The sequence below is a fragment of the Temnothorax longispinosus genome, chromosome 1 (genome assembly GCF_030848805.1).
Source record: "Temnothorax longispinosus isolate EJ_2023e chromosome 1, Tlon_JGU_v1, whole genome shotgun sequence".
NCBI classification, from domain to species: Eukaryota; Metazoa; Arthropoda; class Insecta; order Hymenoptera; family Formicidae; genus Temnothorax; species Temnothorax longispinosus.
The window spans coordinates 27,168,537-27,182,734 of NC_092358.1; the positions used below are offsets into that span (position 1 = coordinate 27,168,537).

The 14,198-nt window shown below is 32.7% G+C and overlaps 1 protein-coding gene and 1 long non-coding RNA gene across 2 annotated transcripts in view; both read left to right on the forward strand.

Moving 5' to 3' along the window:
• Window positions 1-5,452: 5,452 nt before the first annotated feature.
• LOC139810873 (uncharacterized) lies at window positions 5,453-8,910 on the forward strand. The gene is made up of 3 exons (XM_071774758.1): window positions 5,453-6,381; window positions 6,863-6,951; window positions 7,180-8,910. Exons 1-3 carry the CDS (start codon window positions 6,096-6,098, stop codon window positions 7,942-7,944), a joined length of 1,140 nt encoding a protein of 379 aa, XP_071630859.1. The 5' UTR covers window positions 5,453-6,095; the 3' UTR covers window positions 7,945-8,910.
• Window positions 8,911-11,428: 2,518 nt separating this feature from the next.
• LOC139822306 (uncharacterized) overlaps window positions 11,429-14,198 on the forward strand; it is a 122,162-nt gene continuing 119,392 nt past the window's right edge. Inside the window, exon 1 of the long non-coding RNA XR_011734485.1 lies at window positions 11,429-11,483. This is a non-coding gene — a long non-coding RNA (uncharacterized lncRNA). The remainder of the gene's footprint in view (window positions 11,484-14,198) is intronic.

The following is a 14,198-nucleotide window of genomic DNA, read 5'->3' on the forward strand; positions in this document are numbered from 1 at the left end:
TTTTAGAATATATTTATAAATTATATGTATGCCAAAGAATATATAAAGGAAAAAAACATATTTTTAATTTAATTTATATATATTACCGATCTGTTGAACATATCTAACGTTGGTAACATGGAAAGTATAGAAGGTATATCAACTGCAGAAAATTTACTATATCTTGGTATAAAATTACAAAAATATTATATTTATAACTTGATAAAGAAATGTCTCGTGAAGAAATTTTAATAATTCCTAAATCCATATTTTTGGAACATTGATCTACATAGGATATTTGTGTGTACAAAAGGAGTTTAATACTTTCTCTCTTAATTTTAATTATTTATTGATACTGACTTCAACATTTTGCATTTGAATTCGCATTTGCAATATTTTAATAACAATATGAAGCTATCAGTTTTCAAAAGAGATCTACCTAGAATCAATAACAAGTTATCAACACTTTTACTATCGATACTTTACCGATGGCTCGAATACTCTTCTTATTACATCGCTAATTTTCATGCCATTTTATATGTTATATTTGTTTATCTACTAAAAAAATATATAAAAATGGGTTAAAATTTATCATATACATACGTACATTATTTTATGTTAAATATAATTTAACTTAGAAACAGGAAGGAAATATGTTATAAAGATTATTTATTTTTTGTGAATTGATAAATTAATAGAGATTATTTTTGTTAGAGAATTTTTATATAAAAAATACATATGTTAATATTGTTAATAAAGTTGAAATCACTATTTTTTTAAAAATTTTCGATTTCAAAATGCTCTCTTAATTTTGATGCGTAATTTATTAAAAAGAATTGTGTATTGCTATGCTGCGATAAATCTTACATCCTGGTTTATTTATTTATGCATTATTAAACTTATTATAAAATAATAAAAAAATTTTAAACCGTTTCAGATAAATTCAAATTCAATAATAATGAAGAAGCTAAAAATTTATTGGTTTAAAAAAGAACTTGTAAATTTGTATAAAAAGAAAAACATTATAAGCAAAAATTAAGTTTGTTGACATGATAATCTTGGAGATAAGAAAAGGACTGGTTATCCTTTACAAGAGAGCCATCGTTTTCCCACGATGTTCTCTCTTAATCATATAGAGCACTTTAAAATTCGATAGAAGGATTAACATATCGGCCTAATTAAAATTTTACGGACAAAGGATTAAACAATAAGCAAGTGTAATAATAAACGAACAAATAATCTCAGAATATTGATTTTTTTGTATTTTTTTTTAAATGATTAAAAATTATTGCAATAAATTTGTATGAAAATAATAGTTAAAAAATAGTGTGACACATTGCGTGTCAACGGTTTACAATCTGAAGAATATGCCTTCAGTTTTAAATGTCGAAAAGTTTTATCCCACAATCCTTATTTTCGAATTAAGCTCTGGGTTTCCCAGGAACATGATTTTGAAGAATGACACTTTGATTACCGAGAATTGAAAGCTAATTGTCCCGTTAGCGTGACATCTGACACGGAACAGAGGAGGAGCGTGTCATAATTTCGACAGGGTGATTTTGCTGTCAGTATCAGGACTCTCTCGGGTAACGGAGTTAAAGCACAAACAAAACAATGCATTTTTCCCCGGGTAACAGGAGGAGGAGAAATCCTCCTCGGCCCTTTTCGACTGCGCGACTTCGACGAGTCGAAACTAACATAATCCAGACGCGCTTCTAGAGGCGCCCGGAACCCTTGACGCACCCGTGGCTGGAATTCGAAAAATCGCCCCCTCGAAACTCGAACTTGATGCAGCGCATTTAGACATATACATACATATCTTGCTGTCATAATTTATATATACATATATGTATATATTTCTATATATTTATAGTACTTGATCCCCGTATTTTAAATGCAATATTGTTTCTAAAATCGAAAGATTGATCAAATCTGTATCGTTAGAAATTACTTTAAAAATAAAATATTGTTATATTAAATTTGTTTAGCTATTTCGTTTTTATGTTTTGTTAAATGGTACAGAATATAGAAAATTAAACTGAATGTTTAAGTGATTATATTCTATATTTTAAAAAAGACATTATATACTTTAGAATTCTACTACATTATTTTTTATTTTATTTTGCATCGTGATTTTTAATATCTTTATCTAAACGAATTGTAGTCGTATCGATATTTTTGAAGTATTTCACATAGCAATTCTATAAAATAGCCACCATAGTGAAAATTATGTGACGTAAGTAAAAAATGAAAAGAATAATCAAGTGTCACGCGAAGAACGTCAATATAAAGAATATCATAAAACGGTTATTCCCATAAAGTTTTCTTGTTAACTGACGCGATCTTATTAATGCGCCCTGTTAGTCACGCGTGTAATTATATATACACGCACAAGAGCGCGGCGCGTGCGTGGACATACGTTGAGCTTCATGCGTGGTAGGCGCCAAAAGATAGCAAGGCAGGCGCCTTCTTAACTGTGGGAAAGAAGCGCCGGCGTCTGGAAAGTCCTGCGGAGGCGCCGCGCCGTGTGAGCGTCCTCACGAATCTATTAACTAACTTTCGCTTGTTTTTCGTTCAGCTACAGATAACGATAACGTTGTTCCTTGGTGAAACGAACAATGAGTGTTCTCGGGAATATATCTTTCGCAATGCAAAATCATAACTTTGGCGTTGTAAAAACCTAGTGTATCAAATACGATTATTTATACATATGACATTTTGAAAATTTATTGACTGTCAACTGTAAGGTAAAATTTAATTACCACGGAATTCTGGGTCTTAATTGCGTTAGCTTGATCAAGAGAATGCTACGAGATATTTACATTATTTAAATTTACGTTATTCTATGATGCATTGAAATTGACAACCGAATAATCAGGTATCCAAAATAAGCAGAATCGTTGCACTTTGATTGCTCGCACGCTAAACTGAGGTCGTGAAAAGAGATCTCGGTATAATGCGGTGTCCAGTTGCAAGACGGACCCGTCCGTGTTGCCGCATAAATGGGCCCTTTGTGCTGTCGTCTCGCATCTAAATAGCCGCATGCGGCCTCGGATGCCCTATCCGTGTAGTATAGTTTATAGAAAAATCTCGCACGGTGGCGTGTATTGGCCAAGCACGTGGGGGGTCTCATGCCGCCCATGGTGAGCCGTCTGCATTTTCGGAATCTGCTCTTTTTCTTACCACTATCGATGACTGCTACACATTACTAGACAATGCCAGATGAACGTTACTGTAATAGACCGGAAGAAAATCTTACAGGTGGAACCTGAGAAAAAAGCTAACGTAGGTTTCGGCCCATTACGCAAAGGAAAGTGTCTCAGTCGGTGTCAACAATATAATTATCGTAAGCATTTTCGGAATCTGCTCTTTTTCTTACCACTATCGATGACTGCTACACATTACTAGACAATGCCAGATGAACGTTACTGTAATGGGCCGGAAGATAATCTTACAGGTGGAACCTGGAGACAAGCTAATATGGTTTCCGGCCCATTTACGCAAAAGGAAGTGCCTCAGTTGGCGTCAACAATATAATTATCGTATAAAGTTTTCCTTCTTCGTAGGTTTTTAATATAAACAACAACATAATTTTAGGATATCGCTTCATCAGATATTTGAATAATATTGATTAATGAGATTAATTTCTTTGATTTTGAAATTTATATTATTGTAAATTTTGTTAATATGTTATATGTACGTATTTAAGAAAGATCCGTGAATTAAATGTTAACCTGTGCATTCAACTTCTAAATGCTAAAGATACAAGCATTATATTGAACGAATAACAAATATACCTCTATTAATATTGTCACCTGTAAAAGAAAACGCTTTAAGACACAAAAACAGCGAAAATCTGAAAGACGCACTGTTGTCTGCATATTCGAGCTTGCAGACTTGTAAGACTGCAGATGAGGATGCTCTCTATTGAAGAGGTCAGACTATATGCATTTCCGCGCTCAAGCGCATCGAGACTTTTGTCGTTTTCCCGAGTGAGTGGGCCAGACAATTGCATGTATCTGGATGTCTAGACGGTGGGTCGTTTCACGTTTTCTGTTTCAAACAGAAATCACATTAATTTGAGTCTTTTCCGTTGCTTAGTGTCGACAATTGCCGACGGAGAGCATTCACAGAGAATAAATTTCTCTACTTTTTTAAAACATTTACTTTGTTTTTAGTTATTTACTGTTATTTGATGTATTATTCGATAAATATTTCTTATTTGATCATTAATTATAAAGTCTTCTTTTACCTCAATTTAATTCAATTAGAAGAAATGCTATATTAATTGAGATCCGCGGCTATATCGCAAATCTATATTTTTTTTAATTTTACCAAAAGCAGCAAATTTAGAAAAATTAAAGAAAGAGATATTGTTTTTATGAGTTATTTATTTTATAAAATTTATTTGATTTTTCCGTTTGTGCAATGAAATATGACACATTTTACATTTATTCTATTGAATTCTATTTTAATTTTTGTTATAATTTGCAATGAGCTTTATGGCTATCCGAGGGCATGCACGATGGTTGAGAAAAAATACCAATTAATTACACTGCGCGCTGCTTCCAGGAAAAACGATGATGATTAATCGAGGGAGAACGAGAGGGAACGTATTGCGCAAATGATCGTTTAATCGTTGCTTTTAGAAACACGACTCGCAGCATGTTTCGATTGGTCGGATTCGTCTCGTATAGGCGGGTCTTTCGTACTCTCCTCCGCCTTGCGTTACCAACGACTATGGCTGTCGCGACGCAAAAAGATATTTTGCTGTCTTCTCAATTATTCAGACACTTCCGAGGTCAATAATTATTATACGTTGCAGTCGTTGCTCTCATTTCGATTGTGCTTTTTATACGATTTCTGTCAAGAAGAATTGAAGGCCCAACGTTTTTTAATCAGCCAATTAAAGTTGATTCAACTGCTTGAATAATAATCAATATTGATTTAAAATGTTTTGTGATTTAAAAAAATATATAAATTTATATAAAATTTAAATCTATTTATATTCCACATCACACACAATTGTGAAAAAATTTAAAAAGCTGTTCAAAAATTTATTTATTTAAAATTTTAGTAATAATCCTAAATCACTGTTGAATTAAAAGTCTGTGGTATCTAAAACATTTATAACAATTCTTATTATTCGTCTTATAAGATTTATTCTAATGTACATATGTATATTTAAAAGTCACTTGAAGAATTAATATCTTCTAATGTTAATTCAGAAATATTATTACAACATTTACGTAATTTAAAATAATGATATATTTTCCAATGAATTATTCCGTAAAAATTTCAACACATAGAGTTACCGTTAAAATTGTACGTAACTGTGGTAGTGAAAATCTTCAGTCGTACACCAACGCATCCTCACACTCACATCAGTGTATTATAGCCATGACGTTCCTGTGCGACGGGACCAACACTTGACTCCCTTGCAAGACCAAGTCACATTATACGTCTGCCCTCCGACCCGACCACTCAACCGTGACCATCCCCCGAAACAGGGATAGTGCATCGATAAACGACTATTCGCTGATCTCGCTAATTTTACAGATACTGTATGTACCGTTGGACGCAGTGACGTGTTTGTCTTGTCGTGTGCTGATATCAAATTTTGATGGTTGATTAAATCACGAACGAATTTTTAAGAGACTTTCACGTACAAATTTGGAAGTCTCTTCGCGGCTTCGTAATTAAATTGACAGTTCACAACGTGAGCGCACTATCAAGATTTCTGTGCGTGAATTTGACTCTTGATAAATATATGAATTTGCAATCAAGTTTGACAGTTAACGAAGCTATCAAGATTTCCACGAAGAGAGAGAGAGAGAGAGAGAGAGAGAGAGAGAGAGAGAGAGAGAGAGAGAGAGAGACTAATTTGAACATTTATTAAATTAAAATTTAAAGAAATAATCATCAGAATACGATTAAACAATTGAATCGCGATGGTGTAGCGAGTTTCCAAGCTCTGCAAAGTGAAACTTTAGTTGCTGACTTAAAAAGACGAGATTTGTTTAAAGGAGAAATACAATGCGTCGAAATTTTTTTCTGACAAAGTGACATTTGACTCATCACGAGTGACTCGATTAAAAATCGAAAAATGCTTTAGAATGTTGTCCTCTTCGGTGTCGACTCCGTTCAGCGTTCGTGATATTCTCAGTGAAGATCAGCAACTCGGCGTCATGGATTGTTACGCGCATCATCAAAATCAAGCTCAACAACAACATGTGCATCAAGAGTATTATTCATACAACGTTGTCCCAGAAAACAATTGGGAAATGGACAAATTTAAGGATCAACCGATGCCTAGCTATCAACATTACTCGGATCTCAACCACGTTCACCAATTGAGTCAGGTGGTACCGCCGTATCAAGAGACTTCTATTACTGAAGATGGTAAGTATCCCTTTACTTTATAAAAGTTTGATTTAAAAATATGTCATTTTTTCATGATTTGTAATTATTCAATAATAATTATACAACATGAAACTATATATCAAGATTTATCTCTTTTTCTTGTGCTTTATGATGATCTTTATTACACGAAAGTAATGAAAAATGATTTACAGATAAGATTTTCCATATCACGGTTTCTTTACAAATTGTTGCAGTAAATACTTGCATTTTTTTTATTTTTTCTATTATTACATAGTGCTAATTTATAAGAAACAAATATTGTGTTAAAGGATGAATTATGAAAAAAATAAAATTAATTTTTAAGTTTTAGAAATTATATTATCAATTAAAGAATTGCTCCTGAAATATGCTTTGCTAGAATTACTTCTCAAATGTTTTATAGTTCCTTTATTTAGCTTTATTGATAAAAATTTAGTAATAAATTCTCTGATAAAATAATATCTATGTAAATTATTTTTAGGTAATATTGTTACGTCCAGCAAAACAGAACTGCGCAAAAGCCAATCTGGTAAAAGAACGAAGCGGAAGCCACGAGTGTTGTTCTCGCAAGTAGGTTTGATTTTTTTTACGTTTAATAAATAACTTAAAATTGTTCAATTTTATTTGGATAGGAATTTAGTAAAATAATTTTATAAAAATGATTTTATTTACAGGCTTAATTCCAATTTAAAATTATTTTTTGTAAAAAAATTATAGACATTACGCTTAAAACAAAATATTAAAAATAAATTAGCGCAAAGCGCTAAATTATAAATAATCCCATAATCCACTTCGCAGACACAAGTTTATGAACTGGAGCAGCGATTCAAGCAGCAGAGATATCTGAGCGCACCTGAGAGAGAAATGTTGGCCCAGACCCTGAAGTTAACCAGCACTCAAGTAAAGATTTGGTTCCAGAATCGGCGATATAAGAACAAACGCGCCCGGATCGAGGACGCCGAGAAGCTGCAGAACATGAAGAATCAACCGTTGAAAAAGATCGCCGTGCCGATCCTCATCAAGGATGGCAAACCCAATGTACAAGAGTCCTACAACGCACCTTACTGGCCGAATATCCGATCGGATCTAAGCGCTCCGATACAAACGGACTTTAGGACAAACGATATTCGTCTCAGTCCGGATTTCAGGTCCAACTCAAACGAAGTGAGGATTGACTCCAATATTAGCCCGGAGTACAAATCGGAAATAAATTCAGAGATACCGGGAAGATCAAGCCTTAACGACATGCCGGACAGGCAGCACGTTCCAGAATACAGGAACAATTTCGTGACGGAAGCTCCGCCGAATGTGCACGATTGCAATCGATTAATCAAGACGGAATTTAAGACATGCGCGAACGTCAACGAAACCGTGTCATATCCAGACCTGAAAACTGTTCAGCCCGACAACAAACAGCTTATGACTGATAGGCGGATGTCTATGGATGTCTCTAATGGCGAGTATGGGTTTTCAAATTACATTGCTCCCACCAATTACCAAATGCAGTATGTGAATTATATGGAGCAGGTACCTATGGATCAAAATCTGCAGCGGTTGTGGTAGGTGCACTCGAAAGAGAATTATCTGATGTGAAAATTTTAAATAATTAAAATCGCATTACAGTTTATGTCTTCGGATCTACAGTGATTCTGTTGATAAAAACAATTTAGATTTAGCAACTAATTAAGTCATCACTTGAATTCTTTCAAATAGCCAATTAATTATGTGCTCCTAGAAAGAATTTTACATTTATCAATAAATATTTACATTTTATTATCAATCTAATTATCAATGTCAATTATTGATTAATTTAGAATCGATATGATGATGATTGATAAAAAATAATTTAACACCCGAGAATGGATTTCCCGAGATGGATTATATTTTTATCTTTTTATATTATGTATACGATATTTTTTACGCACGTAACATAAATGGGTGAGATATTCATCAATCCTTTATATCATTTATCTAAGAAGTTAGAAAACATTAGGTTAATAATTCGACGTTAAATTAAATTGCTGATTCTTGGCAAAGGATAACTAACGTTGAAAAAAGAAATAATACACCAAAGAAATTAATCAAAGATGTATTCTTTAATTATTATACATATACATAACCGAGTAACGCTAACGTTAGAAATACACTAAAGACTAAGCTTACGATATTGGCAGCTGTTTTTTAGTTAGCTAAGGTTTTCCCTTTGAAATAATAACGCGGCGTGCAAGGGAGCGGAAATTGCTTCAAGTGGCCTTTGCGGAAACATCGAGCACTTTTCCGCGTATGTTATGTGCCTCGGAAAGTTTTTTCCTCTGACTTTCAAGTGCAGACGCTAGTTGTGCAATAAATTTCGTTCAGATGGTGTTTTGCTGAATATAGGAACAGAATTGTGTATATTATCAAGTTACGAGAAATGTTCAGTTTTCTATTAAACATGTAACACAAATATGTGAAAGTATTGTATTTTTCCTGTACTACACTTATAGAGAATTATTTTATCTTGACTCTTAAATAAAGTTTTACATTTGACATGGGGCTAATTTTAGAGAATAATTAATTTCTTTTTTATAATTATTTATAAGTAAGAAGATACCAGAAGAGCACAAGGTTTAAAATCATATATTTAGTAACAGATTAAATTGTTATCTTGTTTTAAAAAATGTAATCTTTATATTAAGCAAAATATATTTCGCAATCAAGTTTATCGATTGACATAAGTATACCATGAGGAAATAATGATTTTAAAGAATTCAACGTTTATTAAATTTCGGCATCGAATCATCAACTGCTACCTCGGCTTTGTTTGCAATCACACTATTTTTTACTGTTTTCTTTTATTCTCTACTGTTATATTATCATTACTCAATAAAATTGTTATTATTATAGTTGTTATTATAAGAAATCAAACGCATGTTATTTACGTGACGTATTTGCTACTAATGCATTTACTTGAATACCTCGTATATTTACGATCGATGTCGATTTCCGCCGAATTAAATTTGATCCAGATGCCTCTTGTGAGTTCGCGGTTCGATACGGAAATATGGCGAAATGGCATTTATAAATAGGTAAGTTCTGACAGCTTGAGCGAAGCCATGGGCGTCTTTTGGGTTATCGCGCGAACACGACGGGTCATCTGGCAGTCAAGTGCTGCCCACATAGACGATTTACATCAGTGTAATCGCGTTCATGGTGCTACTGGTGCCATAAAGAGCCATGGGAACGAGCCGATAAGAATGTCACTGTTAATTTTATAAGACTCACGTGGCCGCATTGTATCTACCTAAACGAAATGCAACCTGCACCACAATCCCGTTCCAGACATCTACCTATTATATAGCCGCACTTGCGATAGGGGTTCCAATTTGGGGAGATAAATTAATCCGTACGATCGTCTCATCGATATATGTTGTCTACACAAAAAAGATAAAAAATTTATGTAGCATAAAAGAGATAAAGATTTCGATGAAACTTTCATCGGAAAACACGAAAGTAGAAGTTGGTTAATTTTCTTATTGAATCATTTAATTCTCGTGCCATGTATTCAGAATTAGATCGTTGTTAATTTTTGGAGGTTAAATAAACTAATCCTTTTGAGCATCAAATGTGTTTCTCGCATTTCTCAAACTTATAACGTCGATGCATCAATGCATCACTCCACATGCACCGTATATCTATGTCCTGTGATCAGCACGGTTCCATTACGATATCATGTATTCAGATAATCAATCACGAAACGTTCAACATAGAAATTTGATCCTATTTGCTTGTAAGCCAAAGGGGGACCGCGACGAACGTTTGCGCGAAGTCCCAAGAGAGAAAGCACGCGACGCTGTGCAAATAGATGAGCATATGCATAAAAGAGCCAATGTCTACAAATCAGATGACTTTAGTTATAAATGAGGGGTTTTTTTTACATACAGATCACATTAATCATCTCGACATTAAAAAATTAGAAAAGGGTTGCGAAACAGGAAAACCTACTTGTTGCATTTTGTATTAATATAATTAATAAAGTTGACCACAAGATACGAAACATTAACATAAATATCTAATTTTGTATTAAAAATCAAATTGTGTTTACTTTTATTCTGAATATTGCTGATTTATTAATTGAAACAGATTAAAAATTAAAAAGAATGACATTATTATCTAGTAATCTGAAATATTGCTTTTTTTTCAATTTTTAGGTATTTTCTAACTATACAACTATTAAAAAATTATTGTTAAAGTTACTAGAAATATAAAATTATTTCTTTGAAAATGCTTACTTCCACACTCACAATCAGCCTTTATTTTAATAATTATTTATAAACGTATAGCGAAATTATTGAATTGAATGACGTCTTTTTCACTAAGGAATAATGTGTAATTTTTACGAAATTTATCTAAAGTTATAATTGTGAGCAATTTATTTAAAAAAGAATTATGCGTTTATTGTCGTAGAGAATTCTGCTTTACCGTGCGTGAAACTATAACCGTTTGTCGCTTGCACTAGAACACTGGAGAGATCAGGGGATGTGAAATCGCCTCCCTCAGAAACTCACAAGCCTAAATATCTGATTTACCAACCTATGAAACAGTCATTCTCAGTCGACACTTTTTACTATTGGCATGTCCTGCACTCTATATTTTGTTACAGAAGACATTTCCAAAATGTTAAAATATATATTTCTATATATATAGGAATGTTATAAAAAATATATATCTCTACATACATATTTAATAACATTAAAGTATATATACTAGGTACTAGGTATATATGTTTCTTTTTAATATATAAGTCTTATTTCTTTTCAAGGAACATTATACATGTTGTACGTTTAAATCAATGAAATATTGGCGAGGGTTGTGTTCTCAATGATTGTTTATCATTGTTTTAAATTTTATTCATTATTTTAAATTTTTATATAGTTTATATTTTCTTTATAAAATGTATTAACTGCTCTGCCATTTATATCCATGCAATTAAATTACACGTGACATTACACTTAATATATAACTTGTGAGATTGAATTAACATAAATAATGTTTCTTTTTGTTTTCAGAATACAAAGAAAGTCGCTGGTGAAGGTAGTGGCAGTAAGCTGTCCTCGTAGTTCGTAAGTACGAGAAACCTATGAAATATTTGAAAGAATTTCTTTGAGTCGCGGCAGCTGCATGAAACACCGCTGATTGGCCGCTCGTACGCCAATTTTCCTCGACGGCGCTTTGCCACGAAAAATCACTAAATTGCTTCTTTGAAATGCCGGAAAAGCGGAGGAAACGGTTCCCTCCGTAGTTCGCTCGATAAGTTCTTCTTGGTAGACTTCAAGCGTCGTTATACTCGCTTGATGATCCGCGCGATGTACTCGGGCTGATTTTCTCCCATCTCCGCAAATCCACAAAGTAGAGCAGGCATCGATGATCGAGAAAAAGAAATATTTTCGCACATGTGAGACTAAATAAGAACCCATGCTGAACTAAAAAAGTTAATAAAATATAATTTTATCCTACTTCCGATTTAATAAGAAGGATACTCTTCTTATTAAATCGGAAGTAGGATAAAATTATATTTTATTTAATAAGAAGAGTACTCTTCTTATTAAATCGGAAGTAGGATAAAATTATATTTTATTAACTTTTTTAGTTCAGCATGCGTTCTTATTTAGTCTCACATATGCGAAAATATTTTCTCGATCATCGATGCCTGCTCTACTTTGTGGATTTGCGGAGATGGGAGAAAATCAGCTCGAGTACATCGCACGGATCGCATCAAACGAGTAACGACGCTTGAAGTCTACCAAGAAGAACTTATCGAGCGAACTAAGGAGGGAACCGTTTCCTCTACTTTTCCGGTATTTCAAAGAAGCAATTTAGTGATTTTTGGGCGGGTTGGAGGGATAGGTGTTAAGTTGCTTTATTTTTCCGATCAGTTAAAACACTCGATCTTATATACATATAAAAGAAAATGTAATTTATCTAGAAATATAAAGTGATATGCAATATTTAATATTTAAAAATTTATGTTAGACTCGTAAATCATATTCGTCTCTAACGCGTTTCGAATGTTTTCTGCGAAATGGAGAGGTGTCCCCTTTAACGTCTTCAATAGTCCATGTGACACTCCGGCTCCTAGGTTTCCTTGGCAACCATCCCAATTGAAACGCGTGTCAGAAGTCGGAAGAATGGTATATAAGAGAGGTAGGAAAAAGTGACGACAGAGACGAAAGTAACGACTGAAATCTCAAACTTGGAACCGGCAATTGCGTTTACTTCGAGGGGGTGGCGAAATCAGATTTACATCGTACACTTGTTTTACTTAGTTAAGAGAGCCTGTTATATCTCTACAGCTTTTTTGTTTCAACGATTGCAAGTTAAAATGTATGTTTTAATAATCTGTCTTAAAAATATATCTAACGAGATCCGTAAAATATTACAAGTCATGTTTTATGTAGAAAAAGGTCTGGATTATACTTTTAAATTTGATCATTCGATTTACATCCATTGTAAGAGATACCGCAGGCGCTTGAAAAAGTCAGAATTTTTTACCGTGCACGCAAATGGTTCGTGCAAAATTGATAATGGCCGGTATGTAGCCTCGAATGGCTGAATTGTCCTCTTTGAGTATGATTTTTTTTAATGAGATTCAAATTGATCTCGCGTTGATAATCTTCTTGCAGTGTAAATCTGAATCTCGGTATACTTATCTACAAATTCATTGAAATGTAGAGAATATTTAGTTAGAAATATTGAAAAAATATCTTTAGCTTTTCTTTGAAATTTTATCTTTTGAATATTGAAACGTGTTCTTGAACTAAAGAAATTTAAAAATAATTGAAATCCTTGCAAATTCTTAACAAAGACCAAGTGTTAGGAAATTTACTTTAAAAGAGAAATCGATGATAAAATTATAAAAACACGATTTATCTAATAACTAATCCAACAATTCAACATTATAATATTCAACAATTATAGTATCAATAATTACAAAATAATAATTACAAAATATAGAAAACTGTAATAAAAATAAATATTTTTTTATTATAAGAAACAGAAGAATTTGTACGTAAGCATCTTTAATGCACAAAAAAAATTAAAATAATTTAAACTTAAAAATGTTTAAAAATTAAAATATTTTATTATAGCACTTTTTTATGATGGCAAACGGAAAATTAAAAAAATGAGTCTTAATAATTACTTTCAAATGTATTATATATATTATATATAACTGCGTTATATATAACAGAGTAGATATTTTATTATTTAACAAATATAGATTTTGCGTTAACTTCGCAAGTTTCTATTCCATACCATTTATTTAACGCGCGAGGCTTTCTCGTAACAAACGAAAGACGATCGTTTGGAGAACGGTGTAGCGAGGGGTTAAGGTGTAGAGCCATAGAGGGTGATCAAGGGAGAGGGTGGTCTTGCGCTATTAACAGCTAATGAAAATTAGCTTTCGTCGGTTGATTGAGCGTTAAATCGTTCCTTTCTTGTTTTACGGGACAAGTCCATTGGTGCACTCGAACGAATGTACTTCTGCTTCAAATTGTGAGCTTGTTACCTTCAATAGCAAATTCCTGAATTAAGGATTGAAAATGGTTTGTTGTATTCTGAACTAATATATTTTAGGTTTTAATATAGATTTCAAAATGGTTAAATACTCACCTCCAATGATTAAACATTGCCAGTCAATAATAACATTATTTTCCTAACAATATGATCTTAGTTTTTTAAAAATGAAAAAAGAGAATAAATTTGAGTAAAATTATTTTTTATATTGTATCTGTTTTATTAATAGACCTATTTAATTGGACGGGTTTTGCACTTGATTT